This window comes from Sprattus sprattus, assembly GCF_963457725.1.
Source record: "Sprattus sprattus genome assembly, chromosome: 16".
NCBI lineage: Eukaryota > Metazoa > Chordata > Actinopteri > Clupeiformes > Clupeidae > Sprattus > Sprattus sprattus.
In genome coordinates, this window is record NC_137914.1 from 16,366,584 (window position 1) to 16,383,046 (window position 16,463).

The 16,463-nt window shown below is 43.6% G+C and overlaps 1 protein-coding gene across 1 annotated transcript; it reads left to right on the top strand.

Moving 5' to 3' along the window:
* Positions 1-286: 286 nt before the first annotated feature.
* ciroz (ciliated left-right organizer protein containing ZP-N domains) lies at positions 287-10,743 on the top strand (the record flags this gene model as incomplete). The annotated part of the gene is made up of 9 exons (XM_080853815.1): positions 287-362; positions 828-933; positions 2,523-2,643; positions 4,326-4,463; positions 6,866-7,003; positions 7,460-7,544; positions 7,704-7,900; positions 7,986-8,109; positions 8,227-10,743. 9 exons carry the CDS (start codon positions 287-289, stop codon positions 10,341-10,343), a joined length of 3,102 nt encoding a protein of 1,033 aa, XP_080709941.1. The 3' UTR covers positions 10,344-10,743.
* Positions 10,744-16,463: the final 5,720 nt, after the last annotated feature.

Sequence of the window (16,463 nt, forward strand, 5' to 3'; positions counted from 1 at the left end):
TTAGCATTGTAACAACAGAGAAATAATCTAACTTTTTTATGAGTATATATATATATATATTACTGTATCCATGTAGCTCACCATAGTCTACATGTGTTAAAGGTATCTACGGTAGGCTATCAATGCAAACTGCAATACATTGCACTTCAAAAATGTAACCAGCTTGGATTGATGTACTAGCCTACAGGCTACTCAATCTGGTAAACTGTCTCAACAAAACTGGTCTTCAGTTTTATACTACTTGTGATTTGTCAAGACAAACACAGCTGGCATAGAACTCCTATAAATGCTAATGACCCATGCTTCCACCATTGATCGCACCACCACAAAGCAGTGTGCCATGGAGCTGCCTGTGTCTGGAAGTTTTACCTTTTCCTTGTAGGTAACTTAAATTGTTTTGTCGTACAAATTGTGTTTTAAAATGTGTATTTTATGTTATATTATTTTTCTTCTTTCAGACTTTTTTTATTGGCTGTGTCAGGATACCCACTGAGTCCTCAGAAAAATGACTGGATTGCAGAATCCCCACTTGCAGTCTCAGGTAAATCTCCTAAGTGTTTTATTGTTTATATTTACATTTTTATTTTATACCGCTACAGTAATCTCAACTATTTGTCAAAATGTTGTTCACAATGTAAGAGTGATACAATTGCTTGCAAATCTAATGATCTAAATATAAAAATGTAGTCTTATTTGTTTTTTATTCTTTCACGAATTAGTTCATTTACCTGATGTTGGCGATGGTTGCTGAAGACCTTGAAAATAGGGGGTGATATGTATAGTACTATTTAATTTTTTTTCCTTTTTATCTCTTTTGTGATTTTCAGAGGGAGATGTTGAATGCTTCTCAGAATACATGGAACTTTGGGTCCACAGAGCGAGAATAGAGGGACTCAGACAGTGGCTCTCAGGCAGGATGAGAATTCAGGGTTAGTGATTCACTCAAAATGGTACCTTAAATCTCTCCTTTTTTTGTGGGGTTGCATGCCACACCGTTTAAAGAAAGAAAATGTGTACTTTAAAGTTCATGTTGCCTGAAGCTTTGATCCACGTGATGTATCAGGATGTTACAAGGTTTATCTTAAATATCGATACATATCGTCTTCTATTGCTTCTGATTGCTACAGTAGTGCTATTTGCCCTGTTTTGTATCTTTACGGCAAGGGCGTAGGTTTGTATAGGGTTGGTAGGGACTAGTCACGACCAAAGTTTGGGAAAGGCAAAAAAGTCCCTACCAATATTTTGTTAATTTGAGAAAAAAAATATTTTGCACAATATATTTGCAAACTCATTCGTATTATTATCAATACAATGTTCGTCGTCCAGAAGAGTTAGAAATACATTTCTAAGTTTTCCAATGCGCCCTCGAGCCTGTGAGACAAGATGCTGTCATTTAATTTGCTAAAGTGGCAGAGTCAGAAACACTACGTGAATCCTGAAAGAGTGCTGCTAGTAGTCTGGTACGGTAAGCTACTAAATTCGCCAGGATATAATAACGCCTCATATCAGTATTTCGTTTGGTCTCAGCATTGATATTTTGACCCTTTTGTGCTCTGAAAAGCCACCTAAAAAGAAAAGAGATGCCAGAAGTTTTTTCCACCCATAGAGCTATCAAAAAGCCCAGGTCGCTGTTAGTTAGCTAGTCGGGAAACTACCCACATTGCGAAGCTGCTAACCCTAAATCGCCACCCATTGTACAATGGAAACACGTTTTGAAGGTTGTTAGTGTGTAAGGCATGTAACTTTAGCTTGCATTACATCTCGTCTTGCTGAAGCCAGAAGGATAAGCTACCCTACCCTGTTTAGACAATTTTACCCATGAATGTAATCAATCACACTGGCTATTTTGAGAATACATGTTATACTTAAAGGTAGTAAAAAGGTGCAATAAATTGGGATGCCCAAATGTATGTAGCATATAATTCATGAATACATTATTTCATTGCACTGCAATCCAGATGATGTAGGCTTAGTACAGCTTCATAAAACCTTAACCATTTACCTACATATTACAATTTACAATAATTTCAGAACAAACAAATGCATTGCATGTAGCTACTTATCATTAGGTCATTTTGTTCATTAAGGCAATTTTTTGAAATGCATTCAGGAAACTAAGAAATCCAGTGCAGATGTAGTGCAGGTTGAGGAAGAAGCAGCTGGACCATCAGAGCTTGAGATGAGGTCTTACTCATGTTTGGGATATCCAAAAAGGACAACAAAAACATGTGATGTCAAGAAATGTGGAGAACGTTTAGTTTTTATTTAAACTAAGGGTTTATTATTCTTATTATGTTTAAATCAGTTCCAAGTTCCACAAGTTAGTACACAAATGTTAATATATTCTAATAAAGTGTGCCTGTTAAATATAACATCAACTACATTTGTTTTATTTATGGTGGGGGTGGGGGGGTCTGTCGGGCAGTGTCCCTACCAATGCTGAGACCAAACCTACGCCCTTGCTTTACGGCACATGATCACAGTATTTCTCAGTTTAATTCTCTGCATTAACTTGCAGTCAGTCTTGCTTCTCTGGAGCTTCTGAACCAGCAGCTGTCTGCATGTGGATTTGCACTTCACAAAGATCTGGACAAGAACTACATCTTCAGAGTTATGTACAGTGGTTGCTTTGTACAACTTCAGGTAAAGTGACACCTTTACCATCTGAGAGTTATTTTATAATGGAGTGCATTGCAACCTGTAATGGGCATGGACTTCAACATGTGAAACAAATGTGTTTTTCTCTCACAATTGTTTCTGACTGAGACTTACCTCACTGCCTAATCATGTTATTATCATTTGCCTGATTGAATTGGCACCAGTGTGATGAATTATGAAGTACCATATTCAGTTGACCTTTTCCCCTCCCCCACCTCAGCATGGTAGCTATGTAATTGAGCTCAATTTGCTGAAGAGAATTCACCGTTTTGGGGGGAGATCACATCACTATGTCATGAAATGCCCAACAATGACATCTCCACCAAACAGAGAACACATTCAGTGTGATCCAGATGTCATACAGGTGTGTCTTTTCACTGATGGCATGAATGTAGTAAACATTAAACAAATGTTTTGAAAATTAGTAGAATTGAATTAGTTATTCATTATGCATTTGTAATTTATGTTACACATTAAGGTGACCAGGCAGGTTCCACTGGACAGCTGGAATAAAGAGGTAAGGAAAGAGAGGAGTTTTTTTGTTTTTTTTAGATTAGATTCAACTTTATTGTCATTGCACAGAGTACAAGTACTGAGACAACAAAATGCAGTTAGTATCTAACCAGAAGTGCAAATAGCAGAAGAGTGCCGAGTATGTGCATATGTATAGTGGTAATATAAAAATAAATAGATAGGATATATACAGTATGATATAAGATATATGGGGTATGAGCAGTAAGAACATTAGCATCAATAGTGGTCATTAGTGCAGATGTGATATAGGTATATGTGAAGTGCAGATGAAGTACAGGTGAAATGTAGCAATATAAGTTAAGAATGAGGTAAGAGGCATGATAGGATATAAATACAATGAATATGAGGTAAGAGGCATGATATGATATAAATACAATGAATAGGGACAACAATTGTAAACTATTTTAAATAAGTAGATATAGATATGAATACATGATATGTTCAGTAGTTATAAATAAGTTAGTGCAAATGTTCAGTGGCTGGAGGGAGGTGTGTTGCGGTCAGGCCAGGGTAGAGGGGGGAAATACAGTCACCGGAGGAAGGAGTGTGAGGGGGGTAGCCAGGGGGCTATCACCGTGGTAAATTGTTCAGCAGGGTTGCAGCAGGGAAGAATCTGTTCCCGAGCCTGCTGGTCCGGGAACGGAGGGCCCTCTCGACGGGAGGAGGGTGAACAGTCTGGCTAGGGTGAGAGCTGTCCTTCACGATGCTGCGCGCCTTCCGCAGACATCTTTTGCGCTGGACAGCCTCAATGGTGGGGAGTGAAGAACCGGTGATGCGTTGGGCAGTATTCACTACCCTCTGGAGTGTTTTCTGGTCCGCAACAGAGCAGCTGCCATACCACACTGAGATGCAGTTGGTGAGGATGCTCTCAATAGTGCAGCGGTAGAAGTTCACCAGAATCTGCGGAGACAGATGGGCCTTCTTCAATCTCCTCAGAAAGAAGAGACGCTGGTGAGCCTTCTTAGCCAGGGTTGAGGTGTTGATGGTCCAGGAGAGGTCCTCGGAGATGTAGACTCCCAGGAACTTAAAGCTGGCGACACACTCCACCTCTGTCCTGTTGATATGGATTGGGGTGTGTTCGACACCTTTGGTCCTCCTGAAGTCCACAATGTCTTTTTTGTGTTAAAAGCCAGGTTGTTGTCGGCACACCACTTTGCCAGGTGCTGGACCTCCCTGTAGGCCGACTCATCGTTGTTGCTGATGAGGCCAATCACCGTTGTGTCTTCTGCAAACTTGACAATGGTATTAGAACCATGTACAGGTGTGCAGTCGTAGGTGAAGAGGGAGTAGAGGAGAGGGCTCAGCACACAGCCCTGTGGAACACCAGTGTTTAGGGTGAGGGTCGAGGAGGTGTTGTTGTCTACCCTGTCAGACTGGGGTCTGTTGGTTAGGAAGTCCAGAAACCAGTTGAGACTGGTGTTGATGCCCAGATCACTGAGTTTGGTGACCAGTTTGGAGGGGATTATTGTATTAAATGCTGAGCTGAAGTCTATGAACAGCAGTCTCACGTAGGTGTTGCTGTTGTCCAGGTGGGAAAGGGCGGAGTGTAGTGCCGTGGAGATGGCATCCTTCGTACTCCTGTTCTTGCAGTAGGCGAATTGGAAGGGGTCCAGTGTGGGAGGTAAACATGTTTTGAGGTGAGCCAGGACCAGCCTCTCGAAGCACTTCATGATGGTTGGTGTAAGTGCACAGGGCGAAAGTCATTGAGGCGTCGTGCACACGAAGTCTAGTTTGTTTGCATCCGATCTGTTCATAATACCGATAGCCCTATCATACATACGAACACTCTCTATCCTCACCTTGTTTCCGCAACGATCGCAGTCCGGGGTAGAAAGTGAGTAGATTTGAATCGGTACGGGGGCTGGTATTCATCTGCACGGTTTGACGTCACTGCCCCACGTGATCTTTTCGCCATCTCCAACCACTATATATATAACTTGTTCTCCCTCAAAATCTCACTCGTGGTGGGCCTCAAATTCACTAACATTAACCCAGTCTTCTGATTTTTGATTAGCCCCCTATCTTGATCTAATTCTTCTTATTCAGACGTAACATAACTTTCATGACCACAAATATAAATTGGCCAGCGATTTAATTTGCTTTTTTATTCATAAATGTATGTAAAATGCTCGGAGCAATGCATCATGGGAAATGGGATGACAGACATGTCATGTTACTGTTCCAAACTCTTTATTATCAATAGAAAAAATAATTCATTTTCGCATATCCTTTAGTCTGACCACTGATATTAACTATCATAATGTAATGTTGTTAATTGGAGCTTGAATGTCTTGTGTCCTCGTGCTGTGAAGTCCTTTCTTCTAGGTTTTTCACGTTTTTTCAGTTGTGTAAATAAAGCGCTAAAGCGCCACCCACAGGCGTGAGGTATGTACTACAGTCGGTTCACCACAATCTGCTGCCTCCGTGTTTACGCAAATCTCTCGTTGCCAGCCTCCGTATTTACGAAATTAAAAGATTCGATTGGTGTGAAAAGTAAATCCGATTCGGAGGCCCTAGACTTCGTGTGCATAGCACCTAAGGCTCACTGCCTTGGAGTTCTTTGGCACCAGCAAGATGGAGGTGGTTTTGAAGCACGTGGGGACAGCTGCTTGGGCCAGTGACAGGTTGAAGATGTCAGTCAGGTCCTCAGTCAGCTGCCCAGCACAGGCCCTGAGCACGTGTCCGGGGATGCCATCAGTGCCAGCAACCTTTTGGCATTAGTCCTACTCAGTGCAGCACACACGTCGGTGGAGGAGAGTGTAAGGTGCTGGTTGTTTGTACTGAGCACAGCCTTGGTGGCCGCTTCCTGGTTTTCCCTGTTGAAGCGGGCATAAAAGCTGATAAGCTCATCAGGGAATGAGGCTTCGCCGGTTTGGGGGGAGGTGAATTCCGTTATGCCCTGGATGCCTTGCCACATGCGTCAGGGGTCAGAGTTGTTCTTGAAATGCTCCTCAATCTTGGGCTTGTAGCTGTGCTTGGCCTTCTTGCTACCCTTCTTCAGGTCAGCCCTGGATGAACTATAGGCCTGGGTGTCACCTGATCTGAAAGCAATATCGCGTGCCTTCAGCAATAGCCGGACCTCCCTGTTCATCCTTGGCTTCTGATTAGGGTATGTGGTAATTTGCTTGAGGGTGGTGACACTGTTGATGTTGGTGTTGATATAGTCCAGAACAGAGGAGGCATAGGCGTGGATGTCTGTGTGGGAGTCCAGTGTGGCCTTGGTGGCAAACATACTCCAGTCTGTGTGTCCAAACCGTTGCTGTAGTGCAGAGTCTGCTCCCTCTGGCCACACTTTAACTGTCCTCACTGTGGGTTTCACACGCTTTATGAGTGGTGTGTATTTTGGGAAAAGGAAAAAAGAGAGGTGGTCAGACTGTCCAAGGTGGGGGAGGGGGGCTGCCTTGTAGGCATCAGCCATGTTGGTATCCAAAGTCTTGTCTCCTCTCGTGGGGCAAGAGACATTTTTGAGTACAGTACAGTCTTCAGGAGTAGTTAAAGTCACCCGCAACAATAAAGGCTGCCTCCGGATGTAAAGTTTGTTGCTTGCTAATGGCAGTATGCAGTTCTTTCATTGCCAGTTTAGCATTAGCATCTGGGGGGATATATGTATGTCCTGTCAGATTTTCGAGATAACAAGAAGTATTTGGACCGGGATTTCAATGTGTTCTCTTAGCTTGAATGGTCTCTTGCTCTGAGAGGAAATCTTGTGGTTGCTGTGGAGGATGCAAGTCTTATACGAGTGAATGTTGAGCTCAGACAATCAAACATCACCGTTCAGGGCCGAAGAAGAGAAATCCTCAGACCTGTGCTGGTAAGTAACTTTGGTATGTCATACTTGCGGCACATAGTGTAAGCTACTTATCCAATTGTTCACTTTCTTCTCTGATGACATTGTGTAGATTGCATTGTCAGAAATTAATATGTTTATATATTAGTTCGTTCTTGTTTCCGGTATTTATCCAATTAATTACATATTCAGGACAAGGAAATAGAGTAAAAAACAGAAATATAAATACAGGCATATAAAATGAATGCAAATGATTAATATAAGAAACTGTTTCTTCTTCACTTCCTTTGGAATTACCAAATGTTGAAGAACTGTAATGTTTGTGGAAATGTGGCCATCTAGTGGCCATTGCAAGAAATACAGCTTAGCAGTGTTCACATTCTTAGTATTGTGAAATGGGTGAGAGTTGCGGCAGTATAACAAGATGCATAAAACAATAACAAAGGCTCCAGTTAGTTCAAATCACTATGTTTTCTATAGGTAATGGATACCAAAGGTGAATTCCTACCTCTCAAACTGGTCAGTGGACATTATGCATACAGCATGGAAGCGACTTGCCCAGATGGTTGGTAAAATACTCAAAATACTGAGAACCACAAAAACTTGATAGATGTTAAAAATGCTATACACAACATATGATACATGGCTAAAACACTGTGTATGCCATTATTTGTGCCCAGTGAATGTTAGATGTGTTAGATGGTGTTTTGAATCACTATTGCAGTGTCCAGGTCTGTAACTGAGATGACAGTGCTGCATATCTTCAAACGCCGCATGGGCTTGACGAAGAGAGGAGGGTATGAGAACGAGACCCTGTCCATCAGCAGTGTGGCGGTGAACCAGACAGACAAGTTCACCTGGTCTGAGAACAGTGACTTTGTTCAGCTGGTCATTCCTACCTCAGTCATACAGCACAACAAGGTTATTGAAGCTACGGCCCAGCACAAATAAAGAGATATACAGAGGCCTGGTTTGGGGTAATGCTGACCTTTTATGTCTTACACAGAGCTGCACGGGGGGTGTAGGTGAGGAACTCCTGCAGCCTTTCTTCAGGGTGGATGTGGTACTTTCCTTTAAAGAAACCAACCATAAAATGCATTGGACCATGGAAAATGCACAGCCATGCATGAGTGAGTGTACAGCTCTGAAAAGTTATTACTTTTGACCAGCTAGGGACCATAAAAGATAATAATAAAAAACCTATTCCAAAATGCAGAAATGTATATAAACTTTTACTTTTTTCTCAGAGTCTTCCAGCCCCTCATTTTTGGAACCACAGCGTTCCTCCACATTGGAATCCCCCTTGCCAGTTTTTCCAACACAGTCCATCTTTACTGCAGACCTTAATTCAAAACCCTTAACTCCATCCCCGCCATTCACAGAGACTCTCCCCAAGGAGGCCCCGTCTCTCACAACTGCTCCAGGTAAAACAATTGCATCATCCGCAATGTCTGTCACATCTCAGTCTCATCTTAACCAAGAACCTGCTTCCACAATAGCAGCAAAACTTACAGAAAACCAAAGGTATGATGTGAAAAGCGGCACAACGATAAAGACCAGCCAGGCTTTCACAAGTGAACAGCAACCCAACACCAATGTCACCATGGTGTCCTCATTACCAGCAGGGGCTGAACACACTGACAAGGCACAAACCACCAATCAAACATCAGCAGGAACAGGTCAGACCCTGAACAAGACATTGAGTCAACAATATGACCCACAACTCCCATCCTCAACAATGATCCATCAGTCTCTCCAGGAATTCTCAGCTTCTGAGGAACAAGCAGGACACTTTGAGCTAGTTCTAACGACCCCGGCAATAACTGTGAAAAGAAACATTGCTGTCGCATCAAGAACAACACATAACGAGACAACTGCCTCATCACTGGAATATATACAAAAAACTCATGGGCCAAGATACATAGACCAGACGGACGAACCAAGTTCAAATATTTTGTTGGCTCCCACTAATCCTGTCAACCAAGAGCCAGACAAATCCATTAGTACATCTCCACAAACTATTACTGAGGCTAGTACTTCTGAAGAAGCACCCACAAATGCGTTCAGGTATGTGTCACAACCAGTGATCATCGGTGCGACACAAAGACAGCATGAAACAATGATGTCATCGGCTCAGACCACAGGCCCAACAAGGAAGTCCATCACAGATTTGCTATTTACTTTACAATTTCAGTCCTCAACAGTATCTCATCGAAGTACACAGGTTTTTCCTTCCTCTGCATTTACTACTGAAGAAGTGCAAACCTCTGAGGCAGTCTCACCAACTCTAGCCTCTCATACTCCACAGACTGATCTCAGGGAAGGGACGTCCAACACTGCCTCCCTGCATGTCCCAGGGACATACCTCCCCAACATCACCAAGCTAATCTCGCAAGTCACGGCGCCCTCACATCAGTCAACTATACCCACTTGCCCACATGCTGAGCAACTGCATCCTGACAGCTCAACCCCTGAATCCCCTCAAACTCTTGTTCCGTCACATTCTTCTGTGACCAGAGAACCTGATGTAAGACCCACAGACATCAGTGAAATCCTGCACACAAGTACGCTTGCAGGCAACACCGCCCCTTTGAATACCGACACACAGTATGACAGGATTGTAGAGAAAGAAAGAAGTACAGTCCCACCATTTAGCCAGCGTACAACCCTTGACCGCAGCATGCACCACAGGTCAGAAATGACCACAGAGGGTCTACTGTATGGGAACACAGGGCAGGCAAAGGACTCTAACACAATGGGCACACAACAGTGGACCTCTCCACTGGAACATCAGAGATCTCCCCAAGTATACAATACTCCGAGACCTGCTCTGACAGCAGTAAAATTATCAGATGATCAAAGCTCAGGTAAAACCACAGGCACATCAACAGTGACCAGCAAAGCCTTCTTCAGTGAACAGGTTCCCTCTTCAAAGGCTCCTGTGACTCACCACCAACCGTATGTGTTGCAAACAAAGACTATGGACTCCAGTCAGGCACAAGCAACATCAGCAGGAGCCCAGACACCTATCATGACCTGGAGCTCTCATTCATTGCAAGTGACAAACCATTCATCTTCAGAAAACATCCCTAAACCACAACGCTGGGCCCTGTCTACACTTTCACAACCTGAGGAAAAGGAGGTACCCTTTGAGACCGTACCAACTGCCCCAAGCAAAATCACTGCACAGGCTGAGATCTCCATCAGTGCCAGGGCATCTAGCACTGTCCCTCTGTTAAGCCCACAGCCTTTGAAAGGTAATGTCACAGGCAAACCAGCGGTGGCAAATAACCTCACAGCAGTCACAGAAAAGCCAGTTGCTCAAATAAACATCTCCGTCCCGATATCCCAGTTTCACCCTTAAGATAAACAGTAGCTCAAAATATCAAGCAGGCCACTGCTCTGAAACAAAGCAGAAACGCAAAACACATACACACACAGACAGAAAAAAAGGAAAAAAAAACACGACCTGACCTCAGAACAGCAACAACAGAGGCAAAAGGTTCTCCTCACTGCTGCCATCACAGATGAGTGGGTGGCAACAGTCGCCACGGTGATGGCTGAGTATGACAGTGAGCATAAGCATGGCTATGCCTCTCTACTAACCACTGCCTGGGGGCAGACATTCACCAAAGAGATTGGGGCCATCAGCTCAGTGAATATGTCTCCGTACAGCATGTCGGCACATGAAACAGATTCAGGGCACCTTGCACAAAGCAGCTCATGTTTGTCTGATGCCTGTGTGGCACCCACAAGAGACTTGGCTGAACACAGCACAAAGGTTATTTTGTAGAATTTGTTGTGCAATGGTATATTAAAAGGTTATTTGCACGATCTGTTGGCTTGGTGCTTTTATGAGACTAATTTGAAGCAAAAGCTGATTTTTAATACGTTTTTAAAAAGGTTAAAAATAAGTATTCAAGCTAATTAATTCAGCAATTTCTATATATTCAGCGTTCATCTAATCAGTTGAAGTACAAACAAAACACAACCACTAAATGTCTAACCCAGTGTAATACACTGGATGGAAATAACACATATTTTTTTCCCTCAAAAACATGAACACACACAATAATTTGAGTAGAGAACATGCCTAACATGAAGTGATGCTGTATAAAGGCCCTGCAGGCCCTGTATGGTATTTAGGACCAAGTTATGGTAACATGTAGTACATCTAGGTAGGTAGCATTTCTGTCATTCTCCCATCATTAAGAAAAAAGAGAAATAGAGGAACAGTAAGTCTATTGTTGTGGTTTGACAGTGTTTTTTGACCCTGGGAAGGCTCTGCAGTTCTGAATCTTGACAGCAGGGGAGGCCATTGTTCATGTTTTCAGTCATTGTTCAAAGACTGACTTCACACAACTCCGATAATTACAGGGCTCTCTTTTCATTTATATTATGTTTACCCAGGCATATATACTTTTTGAAAGTTTTGCCCAGATACCATATATGAAAACCACATATGTCTTCCTCACATTACAAATCTTCCAAGAGACAGATGTACAAATGCTAAATAAATTCTCCAATGTAACACAATTGGCGGTGGACCTCAGCTTAGATGGATCAGAGAAGTGCAGTGGGTGAAGCTGACGCCAAAGTGCGCTTTTGTCCATGCTTGAATAATTTCAATTACTTAGGTGAACTGGTCAGGCATTTTGAGTGCAGCCTTGGAATTACACTTAGAAGTATGCATCTACGGGAAATGTCTGTGGCCCCTACCTATGGAGAAATAAAGATTTCAGTGCACAGCTGAGCACATTCCACCACCTGAGACTGGACAATGAAGCTGAGACACACACTTATTAGCTATTCATTTTGAGCTACATATTTGGTAATGAAGTACAGAAAGATGTTTTATTAATATAACTGCATTAAGCAAAACAAAGACATCAAAGAAAGGTGCTTCTGTGTTTGTATGCATTTCCAGGTAGAGATAGGGACTGAGGAGGTTGTGCCCATCTGCTATTAGGCATCTGGTCCACAAACTGGCAAGCAGGAAACAAAATGGGGCCACAAAGACCACCACCATCCTTTTGCGTTTCATGTGGCTCGTCGTAGTCACTATATTATCTGTGTAGTCTATGAAGTGTCAGCCTTTGTTAAACGGAGCAGTCTCTTTCATGTGTTGGTGTGTTTTTTCCCCCCGTTTTTAAAAATTCCTTTCGGAGCATATGGTTTGCACATCTGGGATGCGCTCAACATGCCACCCAAACCCCGTCCCAACGCTGCTGTGGAGGGGAGCACACGTCTCTTAGATCCCGTGTCTCACTGAAAATAATTATCATCCTGTCACACCACGCTTATTTAGAACACTCAGGTTAATACGTTTCTGAGGTTCATCTGCTACACAACACAGTAGTAAGGCAGGGGGAGTCATTTAGGAGAGTTTATCTGATTGGCGGAGATATTCTTTGGCAAGGACCAAGTTTACAGAATACGTGCCATGGCCTTGTAACATGTTGTGGTAAGGTCACAGATTGTAATGTTGTTGTTAAGGATCTGTTCCTCTGGTTGCAACTTTGGTTTCCCCACGCTGTGCTCCCTCAAGTCTTCCCAGAGGAGGGAGAGGCAGAACGAGTGTATTTGGAAGAAGGGAGGAAGGGACCGAGAGATGTTGGAGAGAGAGAGAGAGACGGAGAGACTGGGTTGGGATGTGGGGGCCCAGTGGTTAAGCGCACTCCCTCTTCATCTCACTTGCTGGGTAATTACAGAATCACGGGTCAACCATGCATGTAACCACGGTGACGTTGCACAGTAGCAGATGTGCTCATGGCATTATCGAGTGAGCGCGTGAAGGTAAACAAAAACAGATGCAGCTGGTTGCTAGGGACTCTCGCCAAACTCGTGCACACGGCCTTAATTGATCCCATGTGTGGGATCAGCACTGGAGAAATGGGTAGCAGGCGGAAGTGCCATGTTGAAGGGATGCCCAACTTTTTGAATGGGAAATTTGTGAATAAGATTAGTGGTGGTGGTTTTTCTTCGAGTGAGATGGGGGTGGTGGTGGTAGTGTGGGGGGTGTTGCCTACTGGCATTACCCCTCTCTTAGTGAGGAAAGGCTGAGTATGCATTTTTCCTCCTGGAGCCTGCTATAGGCATCAGTGGTGAAAAGAGTAGCTCCACACAGGGTTAAGACTGTGAGAATATCTCTGACTGGGGAAAACCTCATCCTACTCCACCCAAACATTGATACCGTTGACATGTAAGGCAGAAAGGTTTGTTGAAGTTTCTATCTGTGTTAGGCTCTACCCCTCTCTGTCTGGATCTAATTAGTTCTCAGTGCATGATCACTCAAGCAACAGAATACATGGTATAAAATGTCTACAGTATGTATGAAGGTCTTTTGAAACATGACCAAACGCACTGAAATTTGGGAAGTCAGATCAGTATTACCAACTGCTACACTGCAAGTCTACATATTTTGTGCCAACTTGAGCTTGGATACATAACCTGCTTTTTGTGAACTGAGTCGTGTTTCAAATTAACATCACATCACAGTTAAGTAAGGAGGTAGTTCATGGAACAGTATTTTTTGTGCAGTTGCGCGTTACAGATAGTTGTTAGCACTCATGCCAGGTCCACTTAAGTTCTACAGCAACATTTCCTGATTCAATTCGATCCTAAATATATGATTTACAGAATTACTTTTTAATGTAACGTTATCATTTCCAGTTATTATGTCATTTCCCTTTGATTACAGGAATGTTACTTGCATATCCTACATTTCCTCCTGCTAAAACTAAGACCAAGTATTATCTTTATTTAGGAAAACACTCAATGGCAAGCTGTAATAGAAAGTTCAAAAGGTCAAACCATTGTTTGATTCCCTTCCCCATATCAGTATCTAGTTTAGGAGTGAATTTCTCTAGGATGTAATCACTTTATTATTGTACTGTAAAGGATACTCTGAAAAACCCTCTCGCATCCTCAAATGTGTTGTTGAGTGTTTGTCTATTTGCATAAGGCTACAAGAACCTCCAGAGGCTGAGGCCTGGTTAATTTGGGGCTGATTCTGATACTTGTTTGCCTGAACTCCGCTCGGTGTGTGTACGTACGTGACACGGCACAGTGTCAGGGAGGTCCCCACTTGGCCTGCATCCTGGTCTGCAGCCCAGATGAAAAATTGAGGAAGGGGCTCAATTTCATGGATATCCTGTGTGTGTTAACCATCTGATTACTCGCAGGCGCTAATTCCCATCCGTGAGCTTATGAGTGTGTGTGTGTGTGTTTGTGTGTATTAATGACATCCAGGTTAACAAGACGCTTGGAGAGCCCTTGAAAACACAACTTAAGGCTTTTTTCCCCACTGATATTTTGATTAACAAATGATTAGCTCGCCCTGTGCCCATCGCCATCGCTGCGCCAAGCTTCCAGACCTCCCCGCCTCAGCACTCCTCTCCTCTCCTCTCACCCCCCCCCCCCCCCCCTCCTGCCTGCCATTCGTGCACCTCCTCTCTCCCTCTCATTAACCACAACTGTCAGATCCTCCAGATGACGAGCAATTAAAGCAGATAATAAACGCTCGCCATCAATTCCTGCTTGTTGATGTAGCTGTTGTTGTTACTTGCTGTTGATGTTGAACAGGGAGGGGGGGGGGGGGGGGGGGTTGTGGGTTTGGGATGCGGATTGGTGGGAGCTCGTCTCGTATGCCACCTATGTGGCTGCCGCTTCCGGCACTTCTGTACCGCACTGGTAGCCGAATTAGTCTCTCACAGCACTTTGCCAACACTAACAAAGCCCTCTAACTGCTTGGCATAAGGCAACAGGCTGATAATAAGGCCCACTGAATGTTCACAATTAGATCTTAATCAGAGCCAGAGCACAAGAAGGCTGCTCTTTTATCCACGGGCTTGGGAAGAGCGCAAACAAAGACGCCGCAAACTGCCAAGATAAAATACTACTTCTCAATAACGGTGTCTCACGGAGGCCATAAGAGCCCCAGCAATCTACTGCGTCGCTGCACACACTTGGATGACACACTGGTGAGGACTCTGCTGTTTGCTCTTGCATTAGCGTGATGAGCGGCAAGGCCACAGGCGCCTCTCCTGGGGATGGAGGGGAGTGTGTGACTGAGTATGTGTAGCCGTTACAGTTTTTTTTTTGCCCATTTCTATGCAGTGTTCCACGTTTGAGTCTGCCAGTGGAAGTGGGCTGTCAGTTCTGTGATGGGCAGGCAGAGCTGAATTCAGAATTCAGAAAACATTTGGAAAGCACTCAAAAGAAATCAGAGACAAGGACTTGACAAGGCCTTCAAAAACAATAGCACAACAATCTCCTGACACAATGGCAAAATGTTTCCATATATATCCATTACGGGATCAGTGCAGGGCTGCCAGGAAAATACACATGCTGCAACCGGCCCTTTTAAAAAAAGATGACAAAAAAAAGTCAAACATCTAATTTCCGACCTCTCTGGAAAAATGTACGCACCTCTTGTTTTGAAATGAAATTTCCCTGAAAAACACTCCCAAACTAAACAAAATTGACAATCGCTGGAGTTATTGTCTTTTCATCCTTTGTTTTCGGACAGCCGTGTTTGCCTATTTGCCATGGAAACGGAGGAATTATTTACGTTTAACCTTCGTTTACAATAACCTTCCCTTTCCTGACCAAACAGGGGAGGAAATATTGGGTCAAGCAGCTTTCCCTCGTTTATCTGGCAAAATCAGTCTCAGTTTCAGGGAGTATACACAAGTGCACACACACACTCATACATGTCTGCACAAAGACTCACACACATAGGCACGCACGCACATACAGTCAAGCACAATTAATAATGGACTGGAAAGTCTATTTTTGAGATGTAGCCATCCTGTTTTTGCTCATCTTGAGGAAAGAGCTGGAAACACTTGGAAACAGACAGGGGGCAACCTCTAAGACAAACCCTTGGGACAGTGGTCATAGTGTGACAGGGATTTGGCCTTGCAGGATGGGTGTTTTCATTTTGGGCCAGTAACCAGTCTGAAACGTGTGTATTTACTGTCAATATGGCATTGCGTTTCGTCTGTTTGGTAGTATGGTTGTAATTAAAATTTGGCCAACAGTAATCAGGGCAAGGACAAGTCTACTCCTAATACATGTGTTACCCGCACATGAGATTATCTGGCACAATTTGAGTATGTTGTCTTCTTTACATAAACAACCTGTATGTTGTTTATTTGTGTATGTGTGTGCATGTGTGTTCGCATATATGTTTGCATATGTGTGTTGGCCTCCTATGTTAGTTGCTACTGAGACCAACAGCTGAAGCACTAGATGGAGACAGAGAGAATGACATGGGTCACACACACCAGCCTCCGCGAGGTCTGTTAGCTTGTGGCAAAGGATTATCAGGCACTGGTGTTTCATATTTACAGCAAATATGTGCCATAGAGAACCGAAAGGAGGAAGTTCCTCTGCTCTCGCCGAGCTGTGAGGGGATTGATAATGTTTCACAGAGCCATGAGAACAATTAAAAGCAGGAGGGCAGGACAGACGCCCGGCC